Source organism: Leuciscus leuciscus (assembly GCF_965113295.1).
Source record: "Leuciscus leuciscus genome assembly, chromosome: 2".
NCBI lineage: Eukaryota > Metazoa > Chordata > Actinopteri > Cypriniformes > Leuciscidae > Leuciscus > Leuciscus leuciscus.
In genome coordinates, this window is record NC_138726.1 from 41,318,773 (window position 1) to 41,342,196 (window position 23,424).

The window sequence follows — 23,424 nt, forward strand, 5'->3', positions numbered from 1 at the left end:
ATGTAAAGTTTCAAAGATCAAAATGCACGATAAAGTTATTGTCTCCCAAAAGAAAGAATCGATTCTGAACTGCCGAAACGAGTCGTCAGTAATTCCAGTCTTACTTCCGTAACATGCATGCATAACAATGTAACAAATTTACATAATGCCCAGCTATGGTCCTCATTGGCTGCTTGTGAACAACGTTTACTTTGGCCTGCCCTCAAACATTGTAGCTGGTTCATGTTGTCTACATGTCGAGAAGATTCTGTTTTCTGCACTGCAAAAGAAACTTCTCTTTGTATACACTTCCAAAATTAGGATGTGAAGAGTCAGTGGTTAAAATTACCACGGCAATACTACAGCAATTTTTTGATGCTTCTCAAATCTCAGTGAGACGTAAATGGGATTTACAAAATACTTATCCATTAAAGATGGTTCAGTACCCACTTTATTTGGACCAACTTGCTCCTCAGAATCACATCCACAAGTATGATCAATTATTCATGTATATATTTTCTACCGGTGTTCAAAATACGTAGATTATATATTGTGTTGGTCTCCGGCTAACTCACATTATTACTGTCTCACTGAAATACTTCTGCTAATTGGGGTGTGACGGTTATTATAGAACCGTGAGACTGACGGTTATAGTTGAACACCGTCATTAGAACTCTATAACCGCCAAAACAGTGTTATTAAAATAGTTTACAAACATTTTTTATCATAGAGAATGTTTAAATACTAATTAAAAACAATTGTTAACAGTCTGTGTTATTAAAAGGATAGTTCGCTTTGAAATTAAATTTTGGTATGTTTTAGCTTACCTCAAGGGCATCCAAGATGTAGGTGTCTTTGTTTCCGCAGTAGTTTCAATTTTGATATTTTTAGGTCAAACCGTTCTTGTCTGTCAGTCATATAATGCAGGTCTATGGTCACCACCTCAAAGAGCATGCACAGAGAAGTCCAAATTAAACAATTCCCCATCGTAAGTACACATTGATGGCCTAAGACACAAAACGAGCGGTTTGTGTGAGAAAACGAACAGTATTTATATTGTTTTTACCTCTACACAACCACGTCCAAGTGATCTGAGGGCGCGTGCTTCCTGGTGTGCGCGCGTTCTGGCTTAGTCTGTGCAAGCGCCTGGTTGTGTACAAGAGGTAAAAACAATATAAATACTGTTCGTTTTCTCACACAAACTGCTCGTTTCGTGTCTTAGGCCATCAATGTGTACTTACGATGGGGAATTGTTTAATTTGGACTTCTCTGTGCATGCTCTTTGAGGTGGTGACCATAGACCTGCATTATATGACTGACAGACAAGAACGGTTTGACCTAAAAATATCAAAATTGAAACCACTGCGGAAACAAAGACACCTACATCTTGGATAGCCTTGAGGTAAGCTAAAACATACCAACATTTTATTTCAAAGTGAACTATCCCTTTAATGGTGTACGTCGTTTCCAACTGTATTTGATTCTTTGCCAAGTACCCCCTGACCGACCGCCAATCATTTGAGATAGAAATAAAAGCGATGACTTTGATATAGTGATGTGCGATTTATTAAACAAATGAAAAACATTTGCAATAATAAACATTAGCCATAAACATTTGCAATAATAAACAGCGTATCATTACCGATAACTGATCGTGCAGCTGATAGCAGACAATATAATAACCGTGACATGGAGGCACCGGCGCGCCGCGTTCACTTGCATTGCATTGTAAATGAATGAAACTCAGCGTAGGCCTATGCCTCATACATTAGCATTAAATATCTTTTCTGCATCCTTTCTAGAACAGACAAGGGCTTTCTTGCGGCTCGCATCAGCAGACCATTGCATCGTCCATAGACCGCAAAACAATCAGCGGATGAGGGGCGGGTGCGGCTTTGAAATTTGGGAAAAAAAACGTTGGTACGGATGATGAGTTTTGTGATGCGGTTGCGAATGAAATAATACCCCATCCGCATATCTCTATCTATCGATAACAACATTGAACACTACACAAATATTAATTACATTTTTTTAATTTAGGCGATTAATTTTCCATAGTGACATAGGAGGTGCTGGATCCAATAAAAAAGGTTCCGGATTAATGGAAAGCACATTCACTGCTAGTTGTCTTGCTATACCGTTTAATCTGATCTGCTCCCCTAAATGTTTTTAAATCAGTAGCAAAATAAAAAAAAATTTGTTGTTGTATGCAGACAGTCAGTTAATTAATTGTGAAAATGTGAGATGACTAGCTCTGTCAGAACGTAAATAGACATACACACATTGAAGCCAGAAAAGGTGCTTACAAGCAAAAGGAAATTGGGGTAATGGGCAAAATCTATGTGTGGAATTGATTTTGCTTAAACTGCTTTTAAATGTCCTTTACCTTGTATAAAAATACTGTTATATGACCTAGATATTGATGGTTTATTAAAGCTACACTGTGTAACTTAAGTTGATTCTTAGCAAAAAACACTTTGTTCTATCAAAAGTAAATGTGCTCATTCATGTGTAATTACTTCCACCAACTAATAAAGTATTCTCGTATGCTATTTATAATACATACGAGCGAGTCGCTCGAATGGCGGCAGCCATGTTGCGCCTCCATCTTGAAAATACATTCGCCAAAGAGGGACATACCTGGAAATTCAAGTTTTGCCTTTCGGATTTTACACTCAGTGACACCGTGACGAATGCAAGGGGGAAATTACTCGCGACTGCCAGCAGATTTGAAAGATTGCTGAAGATGTAGGATCACGCCTATTTTCGAAGACATGTAGCAGAGTCGCCAAGGAAGCGAAAGAGAGAATTAAAACGTCAACGCGACAGGCAAATCAGCAAGACCAAAGTCAATATTGGAGTAACTTTTCCCAGATGGAAAGAGCTCATGAAGAGCAAAGATTTTTAAAACGGACGCCGAAGTTGCCTGCTTTCTTCTCGACAGGTAATTCAGCCTATTTGTGTAAATTCTAAGTTTTATAGTTGCTTGTCTAACCATAGCATGGTTGTGCATAACGCCAGAACGACCTCTAGTATAACTTTCGTTACTTTTCCTCGCGTCAATGGTGAAAAAGTATTGTTTACCTTGTAACATAAATGAATTAATAACATTACCATGTAAATCATGTTACCATGTAAAACCGTAGGAGTTAAAACCCCCTCGGAATTGAAAGGAACAGAAACTAATATTCACTGGGTAGTCATATACAATTTCACCGCTAGATGGGGGGAAATATCACACAGTGTAGCTTTAAGCATAATCGGTGTAAGATTGTGCATGTAAACGGTCTCACTGAGGCGTTCTCAAGGAAACTGAATATTCTGGAGTCACTCCCCTGGTCTCAAGAGAATCCCTCAGCCCTCCAAGCCTGTTGGTAATCATTTTGTTTTGATGTTTTAATGATGCAATCTGTGGTTAACAGGCTCACCAGTGTTGGGTTGGGAGGCAGGGGGCTTCCCTACTCTCCAGACACAGGGGCTTGGGGCTGCTAAATCCCAGACTGGAGAACAACTCAATTCCCAGACACACACTGCTTTACGGCAACCAGGGCCGCTGCGCCCCTGCTATGGAATCAAATCCTCACAGAGGGGTAGAATTCCAAGAGTGATTACAGAATTCCAGAATAACTTATTTGGAATTTTGGAAAACCGCCATGTTGTTTAAACTCTTCAGAGGAAACTAAACTCTCCACACCATTTAACTGTAAAAAAAAAACTCACTGCTAAACATCATTTTTTTTATATTATGTTATATACTGCATTTCTAATTCCGGTAACTATCAAAGACTACAATATAAGCTTTGTGTCATCCAAGATATTTAGATCCAGTTTTGGTCTTTGACCGGAGCTGATCAGTTTTGTGCTCTCTGTGTGACCCAAATGGTGCATTCTTTTATAAAAAAAATTAAAAATAATTGAATTTAAAGCTGCCTTTGCTTAAATTCCTGTTGCTCAAAAAGTAGAGCACGGCACTAGCAACACCAGGGTCATGGTTTCGATTAGTTTGAAAAATCACACCCGGTTTCAAATACGGTTACGGTTACTGAACATATCTGAAGTTATGAACAAGCCTGTTTTTTATTTGTTAGAGGGCAGGATTAGCATTAAGCAGAGGCTGCATAAGAGAAAAACGCAGCTGTCTTAACACGGAAAGAAAAATAAGTCATTTGAAAGAATCTTTGTGAAAGAATCGTGCATGTCATGGTATTCAAATTAGTACTGTAATATCTGTGACTATAATGAAAGTTAATGACATCAGCCCTTGACAGAGGGCTTGCATTTCAGATCTTCCTGCACACAAACCCCTCCCCTTTCCACCATACACAAGCTCTTCCCCTCCCTTCACACTGTTTACACCAGGGAGCTCAGGCTTTGAGGAGTAGCCCTCTTCTGGATTCTTGCTCAAGCAAAATACATTTTTATTGATGCATTCTCCTCAAATGTCTTGGATCATGTGGCAGGTTTAGCCTATTGTTTATCTGTTGATTGCATGGTTTGTGTCAGGTTATGGTGTGCGCTCTAGCTTTCATGTCAACTTATTTACATTCCAGCTAATGAAGTTGCTGCTATAATGCCCTGTTGCAGCTCACTAGAAACAACAAAAGTCCAAACCACAAACACAGGTCCACTCCTGCAGTACATTTGCTCTGTCCTCAAACAGTCATTCACTTTTACCAGTCCCATCACTGGCCAGATTGAGTTTTGCCATTGTTTTTAAATAGTTTTAAAGTTATGTTAATGTGGACTGTCCTCTTGTGTGTTGTGCAGGCCGCGTTCGGTAGGGAGCCATGGCAGGATGCACTGGGGGCCCAGCTGTTCCCAGAGCCGAGCTCAAGAGGGACGTGGCCGTCATCGTCTGTCCACAGTCATCCAGCCACTCAGACAGAGCGCTGGAGAGGTGGTGGACCTCACCGTGGACGAGGACGGTGAGGAGACCTTTTCTATTCATATTCTTTTCGGAGATGTACTGAGCCCCACACATGATATGCAGGATATTAGAAAAATTAGATACAGTGGCCACAAATTAAGAATTTGTTCCCATGACTTAATTGTTTAGGAATTTATTCCCTTGTTTAGATAAATTGTGGACACATTATACAAATTTTTGTTTTAATTTAGTTATTTTGTTGCCTCTTTAAATAAAACTCAGGGAACAAATTTGTGTAATGTGCCCATGATTTACTTAAAATGTAGGAATAAATTAATAATTGCAGGGCTTGACATTAGCTTTTTGAGGCACTTGTCCTTCGGGCAAGTACATTTATGTTTCACTTGTCCATGCACAAAAGTCACTTGTCCGGGTAAAGATTTATAATTTGATCATTTATGCAGAATTCGAACAAACCATTGAAAGCATCCAAACACTATCAATATTAATAAAATTCAGTTGAAACAGTAGAAAGGAACGCGTCCCAAGAATAGAGTTCCCCTTCAACAAGAAATAAGGATCTCCAGACTCCATAATACAAAGTAATGCTTTGCACGCTGGTGTGCAGTGTATCACCAGAGGTAGTGGTGACTCTTGGTGTAAAAAATAAAACTATCTGGTCTTTATACAGGCTTCTGTATGGACAAAAACACTTCAAAATGTGTTTGTTTCAAATCGGTAAAATTAAATCGGTAAAATAGGCGTAATGAGTGGCACATAACGTGAAGTAACATGGCATTATATTTTGTTTGAAATTTAACTTGTCCAGTGGGACAACTCATTTTCTCTTCCACTTGTCCTACAAAAAAAAATCGACTTGTCCCGGACAAGCGGACAAGCCTTAATGTCGAGCCATGAATTGACTGAACGAATTCTTACTTCATGACAACAACAATACCTTGTTTTTTCCCCCTGCTTGTCCGGTGTGGAGCTCTGTATGAATCCACCAATTTTAAAATTCTGGCTGATATGATAAACCGAGAATTGCAATATTATGCCAAATGTTAAACTGTTATTTTATCTAAAAAAGTTAACAATTAAACACTAGAAACTAAAATCAGTTGTTTTAAATGCTACAAGTGAATATGCATTACAACATTATAATGTCCAAAATGAAAAATCTATATTTTGAGATAGGCTAAAGATTATATTTAACAGTAATATGTTTATTTTGATTAATTATTAGATTTTAAGTGAGTGCTATGGGATCTTAAAGGTAATCTAAATGTAAAAATAATGGACATGGTCATGCACAATTAATTATCCAATATAGACTGATATCGATAACTTGAAATGCCTAATATTGGCAGATAACCAATATGGTACCAATGTATTGTGCATTCCTAATATTCTCCTTTGTGCCTTCTCTGTATCATTACCTCTCTCTCTCTTAGTTTGTGCTTCTTCAGTCATAGATGTAGAGGAGTAAGAGTCTATGGATCCATGTGTTTCTCATGATCACTGGCTGCATCCAGCACTGAAAACCACCATCCATTCAGATTATCACCAGAGGCAGTTTAAAGGAGAAAGCAACAGGAATATAATATCCTCTCATTTTAGAACATAAAAAGGCCTTTCGAATGTTGTTCTGGTCATGACCTCTTCTCTTGCTAAAATTCAAATGCTCTATATACATGAGCTGCAAATCCAACTTTTAAAACAACAGACATGCGTTGCGTAACCAAAACAAGTAAAAACAATCTGCTGTCCACTTTTGCTGAGCTCTGAAATCAAGGGAGAGATTATTTTGTGCGTGTCAGCCTTTTTTAGAAATGTAACAGGTTTGATGAGTATTTGATGAGCGATTCGGTGCTGTAGTGATGGTCTTCAGGTCTGGAACATAAAGGAGGGAATGAGAGTTGGATCACCCAGTTCAAAACTGCGTGGGTTTGGGAAATATTAGATGTCACATCTAATCTACTCATCTTTCACTGTGAGCGGTCCTCCCTCCCTCTCTCTCTTTGAGCTGTTTCTCTGTGTGTGAGGGGGAGGAGGAAAGAATCTGGTAGATTCGGGTAGTGTTGTTCAGTGCTGTGGATTTCAGTTCGACTGTGTGTTCAGGACCCGTTCGTAATGATTAATCTATATAGTTTCAGCATGCATAGCAGCATAAATAGCCTCTGCAGCTGCATAGCATTCTCTCACAAGACTGATGGACACCAAAAGCATCCCTTTTATTGTGTGTGTAATTAGTTTAATTCTGATTTCATTTGCAGGCATCGTAATGAAGTCTGTCTGTTATGCAATCAGCCATTGGCTCCAAAGACTCAGAGAGAACTACTATATGAACCAATTAAACTGCCATTTTGAATAAGGAAATAAAATATTTGTAGTGTTATCTCATTAATATGTGATATGTTTGTCAAAGGAAAACTGGTTTACATTGTTTCACTTGATTTACTGTCATAAAGTGTCTCTTTGTTTGTCTCTTTTTCTCTGGGGGTCTGTAGCTGGTGGGCTGGTAAAAGAGCAGGCAGAGATATGATTGCATTTGCATTTCTTTTGATGGAGTGAGAAATTAATTTGCAAGAAAAAGCAGATGGATTACTCACAATGGAATGTTAATGAGTAACTATCCTCATGGGCTACTTCGTGAATAAAGTCTGTAAGTGTGAAAATGCACACGTACGCTGACACTGATGTTCTAGAGCTGGAGAAAACCATCTGTTCTCAGTTGCAAGAAACCCTTTAAGTTACGAAAACGCTTATTAAAACCCTTGTAACTATTATTAAAGGTATACTTAATGGGATTTTTGGTACTAGCTTAGTGAGAATTTGTCAAAAGTATGGAATCACAGATTTTACAATTCTGGCTGATACATACTGATCATTAATTTTCTTTAATCATTTAATAAACCTTTTGATATCATCAAATAAACCTGAAATTAGTCATTTTAAATGCTACATGCAAATTCAGGTACCTCCCCATCTTGCCATCAGAGGAATAATGTACATTTCAAAATATATAAAAATAGAAAACAGTATTTTATACTATAATATTTCACAATATTTTTGATAAAAAAAAATGCAGCCTTGGTGAGCATTAGAGAATTTTCAAGAACATTCTAAAAAAAATTACCAACTCCTAACTTTTTAATAGTGGTGTACATTTTGAGATTTGCTAAGAATGACATTTATCAGCCTTAAATCATTTTAAATCATCATTTATAAAAAATTTACTTTGTGATTGTTTAATGACTACGACAAATAAACATGAACAATTAAATATCTATTACTGATCAATACCGATAAATAAAAAATGTGTTTGTCTTTCTTTATGCTGTTCCATCTTCAGATCTCTCATTCGTGCCAACCACTTCTAACAGCACACACCCACAGCTGGTCAGTTCTTCTTCTTCCCATAATGCCTGTACCTCACAATCGCCACAGGAGGGTCCTGGTCCCTCCAGTAGCTGCTCAGCGGCCGCCCCTGATAGCACACTGGCTGCTCAGAGCCACGGTGGAGTGCCAGGACCCAGCACCACCAACACCACTGCCAATGAAGGTAAACTATCAAGACGATGCTATCTAATAATTGACAGTGACATTGGTTACTGGCATGTCTGTGTTGATTTTTAATTCATGTGTTCTTTTGCCTCAATCAGATGACAGCAGAAGAAGCTTGTCGGGTGAGAACGGAGGTGTGGCGATGCCTAGGTTGCCCTCTTGTTGCCCCCAGCACTCCCCTTGCAGCGGGCCATCTTCAGGGCACCTCTCCCTGGGGCACACCCACTCAGGGTGCCTGCAGGGTGGGGCGACGCAGCAATCTGGCCCCCCGCAATCTGGCACCCAGCACTCCCACAGTCACCCGCACCACTTCCACCATCACCACCATGCCAACCCGGTCCCTTCTTCCTTAGCCTTCCCAGAGTCCAGCTGCCCTCTGGAAAGGCCCACTGCCATGCCTGCACCCTGTGGAGGGGTGAGCAGCAGCAACCAGTACCACGACCAGGTACCTTCATACCTGCATGTCAGCTTCTTGAGAACCTTGTATGTCAATATAGGAGAAAGCGAGGATATTATAAGCTTCTGTAGCAGTTGATACCGAAACCCATAATTCTAGTTCTTATTTCCTTGGCTTCTATGTTAATTGTGTGTGTCCATGAATTAAACTCTTTTTGCTTCATAAATTGAGGGGGGAATAATCAAAATAACACGATGACTGTGCAAAGCATAATGTCCGTATTGTTGACAAAACCTGTCTGTTTTTCATTTTTACACATGGCTTTCATTTAACAGCATATGTTTTTGTTTGGAATTATTTAAGATTCTCCCTTCATGAACTACTAAATCACCCTTCATGTTTTGACGATGAAAAGGCAAATGCACCTTTATGAAAAAGGTATTCTTCTGAAGCTGAGCTTTTCCACAGGGGAGTTTGTTTGAGGCCATCCTCTCAGTCTTGTTGAATAATTCACACTGAACTAATTGTCTTGGCTGCTGAATTCTATTATTTACCAGCATAGAGGAGTGTTGTGTGTGCATGAGTATGTTTGAGTAAGTTTTTGAGTGTCAAAAAAGAAAAGAAAAGTTGTATATGAATGTTTTTTGTTGTTGCTTATGCCGTAACGCTGTCTCAATGCATGCTTGGCTAGCATGAAAAGAGGTTCTATGCTGAATGCATTCAGCGAAAGTCTGTGGCCTTTGATGGGGGCACTGAGCAGTAATCGCCGTTAGCGAGTCATCAGATATGCGCAGACTGGGGGCGCTAGCGAAGCGAGGTGATGTCAGGCATGTTTTATACATCAAAGTGTGTAAAGGATTAGGTTTGGGGTGAATGCCCTCATTTCAAAAGGAATTTAATACTGTTTTGGTTTTTATCCATGTAATTTCTTTGGCTAGTGACATTTTTAAAAGATATGGACCTGATTTGTGTATTTTTTTAAGTATGTGGAAGATATTATTTTGAGATATGCAGCTCATATTCAGTGGTACTTGCTATTAAGATTGCTAGTTCTTCAACAAACCCCTTAACCCTACATATTAAACTTTAGGTAGGTGAATGAGAGAATACAAATCAGCCACAAAAATGATAAGCAAGACAAATCTCATGTGATCAGAGCATGTACATGTCTGCTGCAGACTTAACTTTGCATACTTTAAAGTTGTTGTAAGAGATGTTAGTCATTCTGGAGCTTCTTAACTTTTTCCACAACCCTGTCCTTCAAAGATATTTCGGTACCGTTGTTGTAATCAGAGGTGGAGCAGAAGAGCAGTAGCACATCATTTCAGTGTTGTCAAAGTTGTGACAACTCCTTATGAAGCTAAATGTTGTGCATAACTTTAATAATCCTTTTCAGCTAACAGTCACTTTCTTGCAACCCATATATGACGCGTGTTATTTCCCAGGTAATATGGAGTGCAACCCTATTAAAATCTCGCTTATAGCACATTTAAGAAAATTGTCAATTGTAGTGTTCTCATGTCAGACAGTAGTTTAGTTTATGTAAACAAAGAAGCAAATGCTGAACTCTTAACCATTTCAGGATTTGTCAGCTATCATTTATTGTCCTCTAGTGCCATTTTATCAACATTTCATCAGAACAGCTAAAATAGCTGAAAACGATCAATATTTCCTTCAGTCTAGCACAAGCAGTTGGCAGCGCATCAGGATTTCATATGGAGATAAAGCAATGCCCCTGAAACTTAACTTAAATGACATAATATATAGTAAAATAAAAATATTTTGTTTAAAAAACAAACAGAAAACAAATCTGTAATAAAATAGACAAAGTCAAGTCTGTAGCAGGTTGGCCACATGTTCAGATTTGAAATTCATCTCTTGACTTTGCTTGTTTTTGCATCTACTATAAGTTTCTATTAAAAATCAGTTCTGTACGCTCTAGCAACCACCCTGAACACCCTAGCAACCCCAAAGCAACACATTTATATTTTCCGTCCGATTCAGTTTATCAGCCATACGCTTATGGGACAGATGTTTTTGTTCTAATGTATCACAGTTGTCACTGAATTAACTGCTGGTTTCTGTCTTCCCTGTCTGTATCAGCAGACCCTGCCGGTGGATCTCAGTAGCAGTGCAGTGCGTAGCAGTGGATCCGGCAACACAGGGTTCCACGGCACATCTGCCTTCGACCCCTGCTGTCCAGGCTCCGCCTCCCGGCCACCTGCTTTCGTTTCCCAGGCTGCACCTGGACCCAGCCAGCAGACTGTGGCCGACTCATTCAGCTCAGCCATAGTGGCCCAGCCTCAGCCCCAACCTCCTCAGCTCTCTTCCTGCAGGCACTACATGCACCCCCCCTGTACGTACTTTTACCGTAATATTTTAATCATTTCAATCCAATATTAATGATCCAATATTAATGATCCAATGCTGATTTAGGGGTGAAATGGTTCCGGTTTCATCTCCTGTATAACAGTTCTTCTGAAAACAAAATTTTAATTATAATTTATATATTTTGTTAGACAGTAAAATGTAAATGTAATTTAACAGTGTGCTGCATTTTGGTGAACCATATAGCTTAATGCATTTAAAAGTTTTACTTAATACATCAAAATTACAGCATTCAGATAAATAATGGTTGATCACAGTGTTCACATTTTTATTGTATTGACTGCAAATAATCTAATCTTTACATCCCTAATACCAATGTACCAAAGTATTTACCGAATCAATAGGAGACTGCAGGACAATGATACATCCTGGACCTGGAGAAATTCAAACCGTTGCACCCCAAATTTATTGGATGTTCTAAATAGAAGGCAATAAACTAAAAATCGATGTGAAATGATGCTGGTGTGTTCTGTTGTGTGTGAGTGTGAATGTGAAGATTCTGCGATGCTGGCGCCTGTGCTTTATGGTAATTAGATGAAACACCTGATGTTTAATGTGTTAAGTGCTGCAGGTAGTGTGCCCAGCAGTCCCACTTAATTGCCGATTCTGCTCACAATAGCGTTGTGTGGAATATAAATGAGCGTGGCAGGGCTCCCTGGTGGGCCTGAATTTAGTGGAGTAATTGCCACTCACAGCTCACTGGAGCACCTGTTTGCACACTCTCCTGTTCTCCCTCTATATTTATCTCCTGTATCTCGCGGTCATTATTTTTCTTTGTTTTTCTTTACTTTCTCCCTCATTCCCTTCTGTCTGTCAAATCCTTAGCAAACAGTACAACTCGTTCGCTCCAGGGTAATCACACTTACACGGGCCATATCCAGGCCATCGTGAAGTTCCCATGAAACTTCCATCCACTTAATAGTTATCATCAACACAGTTCATTGTTTTTGATGCATTTTTTTAACAGACATTTATGCCAGATTTGTATCATCCGGGAAGAAAAGAACAGGAAAAGGAGATTACGTTCTGCCATTTATACTAACGTTTATGCTTTTTCTCTACCAGATGGCCCTCTGCCACGTCCCCTGCACCACCAGTCCTCCTCCTCTTGTCCTCACTCCCATGGCAATGCCCCTCCCCCTCAACAGCCGCCTCCGCAGGGTGATTATGTCATCCCACACCCCGTCCTCCCCTTCCACACCCCCCTGCCTTCTCACGGCCCGGGCCACTCGGTGCCCCCTGCTCCTCCACCCTCCCTTCCTGCCCACCATCTACCAGGCTCCAGTGCCCCTCTGTCTCAGCATCTTCCCCCTGAGCACCAGGCACTGCAGCACCTGCCCGTTCTGGGCCCAAACCCTGTCCAGAGGCTCCACCAGCACGACATACTGCAGAGGATGGAGGTTCAGAGACGCAGAATGATGCAGCACCCGACGTGAGTCGCTGTGTGATTCCTGTTTTATGATATTTGTTTTACTTTTGTTTTTAACTCAAGTGTTTCATTATGATGCTGTTTTGTAATGCTATACTATGGTTCAAAAGTTTGAGTTCAGCAAGATTTAGAAAATCTCTTCTGCACACCAAAGCTACATTTTATTTGATGAAAAATACACCTATATATACCTATTTTGTTACATTTTAAAATGCAATTTATTCCCGTGATGGCAAAGATGAATTTCCAGCAAGTTAGTGTTTAGTGTCACATGATCCTTCAGAAATCATTCTAATATGCTGATTTGGTGCTCAAGAAACATTTTAGTATTAATGTTGAAAACAGGTGTGCTGCTTAATATTTTTGTGGAAACAGTGATGTTTTTTTGTTTTTTTTAGGATTCTTGGATGAATAGAAAGTTAAAAGACAAGTGTTTATTTGAAATAGAATACTTTACTGTCTCTTTTTATCAATTGAATGTGTCCTTACTGAATAAAAGTATTAATTTCTTTAAAAAATAACTTTTGAGGCCAAACTTTTGAACGGTAGTTTACCATTACAGTTGATGTTTTTTTTCATTTTTTTTTTTTTTTCATACCACCCACCTCTTATCTCAAAGCTAAAATAATCTAAAACTTTAAATAAGGTGTTTTGCTAATGCCTTGCAAATGGTTTCCTGCTTTGTCTTTTTATGTGACAAATTGTATTCCTCCTTCCTTAAGGCGAGCACATGAGAGACCCCCGCCACATCCCCATAGAATGCATCCTAACTACGGTCACGGGCATCACATTCACGTCCCACAAACTATGTCATCGCACCCTCGGCAGGCTGACCAGAGGACCACATGGTAGAGTATATTTAAAAAAAAGTAGAATGTTTCTCTGAATTAATGTTTCAGATGGTTTGGAGCCATTGGTTCCCTCAGGAGTTTCCAGTTTATGCTTACAAAATCAGGATTTATGATTAAAATAATGTCTTCTTTTAATTTTTACATTTTCTTATTTTTGTTAGTTCTTATTTTAGTAACTTATGTTTGAGATATGAGACAGGAAATTATGTTGTGGAACAACATAACTGAAAACAGCTTATTTAAAACCCCATTAGATATTCCTGAAGGAGTTAATGGTGAATAAGCTTTCCTGGTTGGCCTACAAATTGACATGACTGAACATCTCTGTCATATCATGATTAGGGCTGCACGATATGCCTATATCGTTTTAGCAGCGATATCGCGTTGTGTGCATCCGCGATAGTCACATCAGAGGATGTACGATGTCAAGTATTGAGATCGTAGTTGATCCGTATGGACCAAGCACCACGGTTCGAAACACACATGATTCTTAGATTAATTACAAAGTTTAACCGTCATAGAGCGAAAGTTAATCATTTGTTCAATCACGTGTTTTAGGTCCTGTCATTTTAAACATTCAAGCGATTTTAAACCATTTTAGTGCAAGAAGACTTGAAGGAGATCTCATTTCAGAAGTCGCATGCTGTTTTCTGTGATAGCACACAGAGCCACACAGGCAGCACGTGAACACCAAATTCTGCTCTCTTCTGCGTCTATTTGTGCTTGAACAGACACATACATGCATAACATGCCCATGTCGGCGAGTATTCTTGTAAATATTCTCACAGCCGCTTATGTCCTATGTGAATGTAGACAAAGAAAATATCACTTTTATAGCTTTAACAAAGATTAATTACATTTACTTTTATAAATTGAAGACTATGCAGTGTAATTTTACACTTGATTATTACATTTCTGTTACACTTACCTGAAAAACAAAGCCCTGTTCATTTCATTTGTATCTTTGTTCTATTGTATTTATCTATGCTTGTAATGTTTATTAATTTCTATGCAGATTCACTCCCCTACAAAATCACCATAATCATTCTAGAATGATTAATTATTTCCAAATAGAGCTATTCAAGTCATATGGTGACATTTATTTTCATATCGCAATATATATATTGCCGAAAAACTAAATATGTCAATGTTCGTTTTTTCCAATATCGTGCAGCCGTAACCATGATCTGTTAGTCATGATGTTGGTTTCAAACAATATATTGTTCACTGATTTAGCATGCCGGTTGTTGGTCTTCTTGCTGTTTTAGGGAGCTGGGCATTGAAGCTGGTGTTACTGTAGCTCCCTACCCTTCAGGACACCTGCACCCGCATCTGCCTCACTATCACCCTCCACCCAGACTGCACCATTTCCCCATCCAGCTGATGGTGAGTCCTTACTCCCCTCCATCAGCTGAAATGTATGCGTACATTAGCATGAATAAAAAAGCCCTGATTTGCTCTCAGGTATGGCACAGATTAATGGCGGCAGCCCCAAGCCGTGTATCCGCAGCATCTGTTATTACAGGGGGATGTGTACGGGTGCATGAATTATGCATCACGAGTTATAATGGAAGCTCATTGGACATTTCAAGTGTGAAATTTGAATTTGATTTATTTGAAAGACAAAAATTACTTTTGAATCATATGGAGTGACATGCACGCACAGATGTGTGAAAAAATTCTAATGCCTTTCATAAATATCAGGGCCCAAATTGCTGGTGTTTTTTACTAAAATAGTTAGTGTCCTTTGTCTGTTTTCCCATTAGGTGCCATCACTAATTTCATGTTTTTGTTTCCTTCAGCACACTGGCTCAATGCCTGAGGTGACATATCCACATATTCGCTACATCTCCTCCAGAATGACTTTTGGCCGCACATATGAGGTAAGATCTGGAACATGGACCAAAATCATTGGTGATCTAAAGTTTCTTCCTTTCTAGAACAAAACACATTTCTTGAAGAATGCATAAGAAAAATAAAGTATTTGGTATCTGGGTATTAAAAAATAATTATATTATATATATATTCTTTTCCCCCCTAAAGTCCTGTACCACTATGCATGTTATCATGGCTAATAATGTCATATTTCGTTAATCTTTTAGTTTTTAATGACCTTTTTCCCCATTCTCACTGGTCTTCAGAAGTGTGTGTGTGTGTGTGTGTGTGTGTGTGTGTGTGTGTGTGTGTGTGTGTCTTTAAGAAACGCCCCCTTTCTGTGTAAAAAGATCTGAGCGTTTTTTTTGGTTCCGCTCACTCATAGGCTGTGAGTTTTAATTATTTTTAACTCCCCCATCCTTCAATAACAACCTCTTTGCACAGCCTGCATTACATTTTGATATATTCACAGGACAATCCACTCCACATCGACTGTTAAAAATGATCAAATTTAAAATAATCTCCCTTCTAAAAGTGGGATTCTTAAGTTAGAAATGTAGACCATAAGCTGCTACACACACGAAGTTCACAGACTTTCGCATTAGTGGGAATTGGTTAACCATCACACACCCTTAAACCAATGCACTTACGTACACATACTTACAACACATACTTACAAAAACTTTTCTTCTCTGTTTCTTCTCTTCTCTAGCTTGCTTCCTAAATAAACTTGGCTTTGTATATTCCGAATATTTTTGGCTCTTTGACAAATTGCTTTTGCTCTCTTGTAAGTCGCTTTGGATAAAAGCATCTGCTGAATGCATAAATGTAGATGTTCTGATGTTTAACCTCACCGTGAAGAAGAATTCCTCATGATGTGACCCGTTTAAAATCAGTAATGTAACCAGTAGTGTGTTTTAACAGGATCTGCTGCATTTAGAAGAGCGACTGGGGACTGTGAACCGAGGGGCCTCTCAGGGAACCATAGAGAGGTGCACCTACCCACACAAATACAAAAAGGTGAGAACACTTACAAACATTAGTGTTTTATATGAGGTGGTCAAAATAACGTCCTGTTTGGTGATAATAGACAGACAGTCTGCAAAAAGACTCTGAGGATATAATGTAGGGGCATCCTGTTAGAGACACACACAAAAAAAAAAACTTCACCAGGAGCCTAATATCAGAACTTTTGTGTCATCAGATGCATCACAAATCCTCACCCAGTCCTTTTATTGTCAAAAGCTGCATAGTGTAGACCTTTGAAATGTCACTGATATGTAGGAAAAGGTTCCATGGAGATGACAATGCATTACATTTCTGAATAACAGTAATCTAAAACCCTGCCGCCCTAATACAGAAGGTGGTGGAGAGAGACACTGAGGAACAGTTAGCACCTGAAGCATGGGCATCTGTTGGGAAAAATATGCACTCAACCTCAAACTCGGTGAGAAAAAATGTGAACAAATAGTTTGGGAAAACATGTTTTAGCTCACATATTGTGTAGATGTTAACGGGGGCAGGAATAGTAAAAAATGGCGTAGTCAATCTAGTTGAGGAGCACATTGACAAAAATGTGTGTCTGTGTTTATTAAAAAATATGTAATGTGCATTGTCTGAAGTTTAGGTTTTGTTTCTGCTTGACCTGTTTATGATCAGCACACTGTTCGTAACAAAAAACACGGTTGCTATGTTTATGTAACGTTATGCTGCTCTTTGTGGTTATTTTTTTTGTATCGCCAGCATTAACTGCAGCAATTATTATTAAAAGATACCAATTATAAACATTCATATAAACTATTTGCATATGCTTTGGGGGAAAGAAGACACAGAAAGAGCTAATTTGTGTGCTAGTGTTGCTCACCAGTTCATGAGAATTGGGGTGCAGTGAGACTACTCATAATGGTTATGCTTTTTTTTTCTCATGCACAGAGAAAGCTGCATGGTAAGCAAGAGGAGGAGGAGGAGGAGGCAGAGGAAGACACGGAGGAGAAATGCACCATCTGTCTGTCTATACTGGAAGAAGGGGAGGATGTCAGGTAAACGCTTACAACACTGGATTTGAGATTGTAGTATCCTTCAAATGATTCTTGCTTTTTTTTTTCTAAACGGTTTTTGAGAATGAGGCTCTTTACAAAAGGCACTCAATTGTGTAATTTATTAAATTATTTGTTTTATATGTGTGCGCGCGTATATTAGGGGTTGAATAACTTCAGATTTTTTAAAGTGGACATTTATGTGATGAAAGTCGAGTCGACGTCGACTAGTCGCTGATGACGTCATTGATGAACAAATAAACCTGAACTTCGAGCTGAGACTCGAACGCGGGTTGCTTTGTGCACAGCTACGGTATATGACACAGCGCTCCCCACAAGGCTATTCACATAACAGCTTATCTTTTAACAGTTCTTTTGTCTTTGGATTTATTTTATATGAATACGTTAGTGAGAGAGTGATTGCATGCAAATTAATTCTACCTGTCAGTGTCTCTCTACTAAGAGTGCAGCTGTGGGTTTTAGTTACTTAGAAATATATGCTTGAACTTTTCAGTTTCTAAGCTATTTTATTGATAAATCACAGAACAGTGTTGACAATACAGGCCATGTATATAGGTCATCATGACCAGCGACCAGAGGTGTAAAGTCCAGGTTCAGAAAGTAAAAGTCCTCCTCAGTATTTTGTTCCAATCACCTGGATTTGCTAATTGGCACCGTTTTTCAGCCAGGAGATAGAACTAATTAGTGAAATCAGCTGGCTGAATTCATGGGTGGAATAAACATATGGCAGGACTTTTACTTTCTGACCCCTGGACTTTACACTGCCAGCGACTAGTCGACTTAAAGTATCATGGCAGAGCATATGTGTGTGTGTGTAGATATATATATATATATATATATATATATATATATATATATATATATATATATATATATATATATATATATATATACTGTGTGTGGTTTTTTTCTCTCCCCTTTTTCACTTGTCAAACCATGAATATAGCACAAGTAGCTGGCAGGGTGTTAAATTATAATCAAACAAACACAATTTATTCTTTTTACATTTGGGACTCCCCAAGGTTTAAAATTTGATCCAGATTAGGCAGTCGGTTATCATGAATACTTTCTCTCTTTATATTCTCTGCTGCCCTCTGGAGCTGGAACATGTGAATTGCTATGTGTTTTAATATTAAAAGTCTGATTTCATTGTATGGAATGTTCATTTTTAAAGTCATCTGATTGTATTTATCCACCTATCCTTTTTCTTCTTTTTTTTTGCAGGCGCCTTCCATGTATGCATCTCTTCCATCAACTGTGTGTAGACCAATGGCTCCTCACTAACAAGAAATGCCCCATCTGCAGAGTGGACATCGAAGCTCAGTTATCTTCAGAGAGTTGATGCTATTTTTCTTGCAACCCTTTTGTTGGACATTTATTTGTTGTTTTCCTTTTCATTTTTGTCAGTAACGCATTCAACCAAAGATGGCATGAAATACCTGCGCAACTATGGGATAAAAGAAAAACAACAATCCACAAAAAAGCATCAAGCCTAGCGTGCCAGCTATCATGTAGTACCAGTACAGCTAGAAAAAAACATCTTCATTAAGGGTTTTGAATTGTATTGTATTTATAAAGGGTTTATGTAGCTTTTGTTTTCATAAGTGTCATTGTATTTTATTTTTGCATGGTTCCTTGCAATGCATTTATTTGCACATATAATGAAATAGGCCTCAGAAGGCCTGAGAACTTGCAGGTGAGGATTGCTGCTCTAGTAAAGAAGCATTTTTACATACCTGATGCCTTGCTTTACTGGAATAGAATGTCAACCTCCATTTTAAAACATTGCAGGACTCAATTTTATGATCAGTATATTGATTAGTTTTATGTTTTAGACAATGTGATCTATCTGAAATAGATTTTTTTAAGTGAATCAAGACATTCCTTAATTAGGAAACAAGATCATGGTTAAGAGATCAGCTGCTGTAACAGTGTTCACCCTCACGCCAATTCACTCTCAACACGGGAAACTGGGCTGGAGTCCATTCCGTTTCACTTCAGCTCATTAACAGTGCTAACTGAATTCAGGAAGCTGGATTAACAAATGCTCCATGTACATTTAATTTTAAATTTATATGCATTAGATCCTGAACTGATGGCTTTGAAATGAATTCAGCTCCAGCCCTGATGAGAACCAACTGCACACTTCACCGCCATTCACACGGTTGCGTTCCATCAGTCCCCTCTCAGCACCTCAATCTGACGTCACATGTAACGCACTTCACCTAATGTATTTTCAAAGAGAAGAGAAAGAGAAAAAAAATGAATGTCACCTCTCTGTATTCTGATTGTTGTTGTTTTTTTTATAGTATAATGAAGTTGGATTTTTGATTGGGCAATGGGGAAAGTGTCATTTCTCAGAGAAGCTTGATATGTTGACTTGGTTCTGTGAGGATTACAGGCCTAAAAAAAACAGCCACCGCAAGTGTGAAGTGCTGGGAAATAGATTATTTATTATTTCATCAGGGTCTCCTAGCCTGCTTCATTTATCTATCTCAGCAACCTAGAAACTGACTCTTGTTATCTGATTATTTCTTCACAATTATTATCATTAACATGCATTTGTTCAGCAACTGTGCAGCATTTTCTTCTTTTTTTTTTCTTTTTTTTTTTTTTGCTGCTGTGAAATCCTAACACTAATATTAATCTCAACTAGCTATCTTGCATATACTTGCACATGAGAGACAGGCGACAGGAGTGTTGTGAGAATGAGAGTGTGCTGAGGGCGTGTATTTCCACTCTGATTGCCGAATTTCGAGGAAAAACTGTAATAATTTTGAATGGAGTGTTGGAATGCAGTACTTAATGGCAGGCGTCCATGCATTCATAGACTTAATGGCCCCAGGATGATATTCCATGGGATTTATATTAGTTTTAAAATAATGAAATTAATAAAGTTAGGTAACTCTTTTATGTGTCCGGTTTTGTGCCTCCTTGAATCCGACACCCTTTTGAAGAATTTAACCATGGGGACTAGTTTCCATCAATACCGTGGTTATTTTATTCTTTCTAAAATAAAGCAGTAAAGTTTGTATTGGGTACTATAGTCATTACCTCATTACAAATGTCTTGTATACTGTACAACGACTGAGGAGACAATTGCTGCCCACTGCACCAGATGTGTGTGTTCACTACTACTCACTGCTCCTAATGTGTGTGCACTAACTTGAAAGGGTTAAAGGATAAATTAAGAGTATGGGTTACCATACTTGACCTTCACATCACTGTCACTTTACAAAAAAGGTAAAACGCAATAACAATGTCAGCAATGGGACTGAGAAAAATGTTTATATAGACTGTGTACTACACAGCTTCGAACATATTGATAGACGGTCACTATTAAAAAAAAATACAAATTGGGATATTAAACTTATTTTAGGAATATTTTATCTTATAAACCTGCTTGTTTAATAATTTACCTTTAGTACTAGACAAGAAAAAGTATATTGTGTTTGTTTTTGTCTTGCAATATTGATGGAAATGATGGAAATCTCAAGATTTGGGTCAAGTTGAAAGTGATATAGGTAGTTCACCTAACCAAACGCAAAATTATTGCATTCAATTTAATATGAAGCAATTCATAGACGGTAATAGTAATGACAGTGACTGCTGGTTACACTTCAAAAAAATAAAATAAAATATAAAACTATTATAACATAATGAGATATTACACAAACACTCATTTTTTTCTAAAGTTTTTTCTTTCCAACAGCGACACCCGCAGGTAAATTTACAGCACAGGTCCGTGTCTGTCTTGCTTCCCCTGAGCCCATTGACTCGAGTTTTATTACCAAGACCACCTAAAGCGTGCGGTAATAATCATGGTAATAATTTGGCAGGGGGTCGAAATTCGGCACAACACGTGTTGTGGGAAAGTCACATGAGAGGAAGCAATGCCTCCATCACGCTGTGATTGGATATATTTTTGGTTCGTGCGCTTCACGAATGAAAATGATGTTGCTAGTTAGCAACGTTGTTGCGTGACATTCAGACAATGTTTTATTTTATTTAATGCTAGATAGACCTATAGATATCCCCCATTTAGCATTTTATGTTTTGAGGTTAATTTTTAATTAGTCAGATGTTAGATATTTATATAATTTTAAAATATTGTTTATCCTTATTATTATTGAATGGGGATATCAGTAAATTAGCCTAATATAATCAACATAATTGATTATGTTTGTGTATTATATTATGTATTATATTGATTATGTTTTTAAATACACTTTGAAGAGTAAAAATTACAAAACTTGAAGGTTACGTTAATTCAACTTTATTAAAAGTGGTAATCAATCTCCTATTTGGGGAAATAGGGACTTCAGACCAGGGGAAAATGACTCTGGCTTTAAACAGTGGGCACTAAAAGGCATTCGTAAGGTTGGGGATTTGTTTGAGGGAGATACATTGATGCCCTTTAAAGATCTTAATGAAAAATTTGGAATCCCAATGAAACACTTTTTTAAATACTTGCAAATTCGCAGTTATATCAATGACAAACAAAATCATTCACTATCTAGACCTATACCAACAGAACTAGAAAAGGCTATGTTTTATGAGGAACTTAGTACAAACCAAATTTCACTGTTTTATTGCAAATTTGTAAACGGTTCTAAGGAATCATCTGATTCCAAGAGAATTGCTTGGGGTATAGATTTGCAATATGACCTTTCAGATTCAGAATGGAGCCAGATATGTGTTAAAGCCCAGAATTTGTCAATTAACACTAGATTTAAGCTGATCCAATACAACTGGGTAATGCGTACGTATGTCACCCCTGAAAAGTTAAACAGGTTTAACCCGGAAATCCCAGATATATGTTTTAAATGCCAAAAACATAAGGGAACATTCTTCCATTGTATCTGGGAATGTGAGGTGATCAAGACATTCTGGCAAAAAGTGACAGCACTAATTTCTTCAATTATTTCAAAACCAATTCCAATGACCCCAGAAATATGTGCTTTGGGTTTAATTCCTGTAAGTCTACCATTATCAGGTTATCACACTAAAATGATTGACATTTGTCTAGTTCTTGCAAGACGTTTAGTAGCATTTTACTGGAAGAACATAGAAGGTCCATCCATTGATCATTGGTTAAAAGATCTGTCACATTGTATTGCATTGGAAAGAATAACCTACAGTATAAAGGGCAAACTAAAAGATTACCATAAAATATGGGATCTTTTTATACATTTTCTGGAAAATAACCAAATATCGATACAGGCAATATTAGATACCTCTCACTCAACTGATTGATATGTGTATATATGATGTACTTATGTATTTGAAAATATTCGGACATGTCTGTCTTAGCCTTTGTATAATAACTTCTATACCTGTGTAACTGATTTTTTGGATGCTGAGGGTGAGGGTGGGTGTGGGTGGGGGTGGGAAGATAGTTAATATATATAAAATGTTTTGTCTTTTGGAAATGTTATTGTTATGCTCCATGTTTTTCAATAAAAATATGTAAAAAAATAAATAAAAAAAAAGTGGTAATCAAATTGCACTTCCAAAAGTCATACATTTGTGGGGGGAAAAAAGAAAAAAAAACTAAATAAACGAATATACAAATTTCTTTTAAGTATAATACATAAAACAAAAAAAGCAAAGATCAGAACATTTAATGAACAAAACCGGGTTTTGTACATGGCAGACAGGGGAGCGTAACGTTAGTCGAAAGCCCATTGATAAAGGTCGGTATTTAACCGGAATCAGTCCAGGAAACATCAACAAATAACCCAGAGGAGCAAAGTAACGAATAAGACTAAAGAGCAGACAAATCAAATGAAAAACTAATCAGTGCGAGCGAGGCTACATTAGTCACATTAGAAAATGAAGTTGTAGGTTGTGTTTGAATAATTACGTATCTTATTTAGCTGAGGTAAATTAAACGCAATAGCCTACTCATTGCTCGATAAGGAATGAGACAACACAATCCCAGCAAACACATTACGTTGTGGCAACGTCTGTGGCACGTTGCATTTCTTCTATGGCAACGTCGCTGTCTACGT

At 38.0% G+C, this 23,424-nt stretch overlaps 1 protein-coding gene across 4 annotated transcripts in view; it reads left to right on the forward strand.

Annotated features, from left to right (window-relative positions):
• The window catches only part of rnf111 (ring finger protein 111), a 53,056-nt gene extending 32,735 nt beyond the window's left edge, over nt 1-20,321 (forward strand). The window contains exons 4-15 of one of the 4 annotated variants that reach the window (XM_082156049.1): nt 4,747-4,904; nt 8,202-8,411; nt 8,512-8,858; nt 10,917-11,166; nt 12,264-12,630; nt 13,350-13,475; nt 14,747-14,864; nt 15,281-15,361; nt 16,278-16,373; nt 16,714-16,800; nt 17,286-17,392; nt 18,635-20,321. In XM_082156049.1, the coding sequence (XP_082012175.1) occupies nt 4,747-4,904; nt 8,202-8,411; nt 8,512-8,858; nt 10,917-11,166; nt 12,264-12,630; nt 13,350-13,475; nt 14,747-14,864; nt 15,281-15,361; nt 16,278-16,373; nt 16,714-16,800; nt 17,286-17,392; nt 18,635-18,752 (2,065 nt within the window). In that variant the 3' untranslated portion in view covers nt 18,753-20,321. Of the gene's footprint in view, nt 1-4,746; nt 4,905-8,201; nt 8,412-8,511; nt 8,859-10,913; nt 11,167-12,263; nt 12,631-13,349; nt 13,476-14,746; nt 14,865-15,280; nt 15,362-16,277; nt 16,374-16,713; nt 16,801-17,285; nt 17,393-18,634 lie in introns of all 4 variants that reach the window. The other 3 variants (XM_082156048.1, XM_082156051.1, XM_082156050.1) reach the window with 3 other exon arrangements.
• Nucleotides 20,322-23,424: the final 3,103 nt, after the last annotated feature.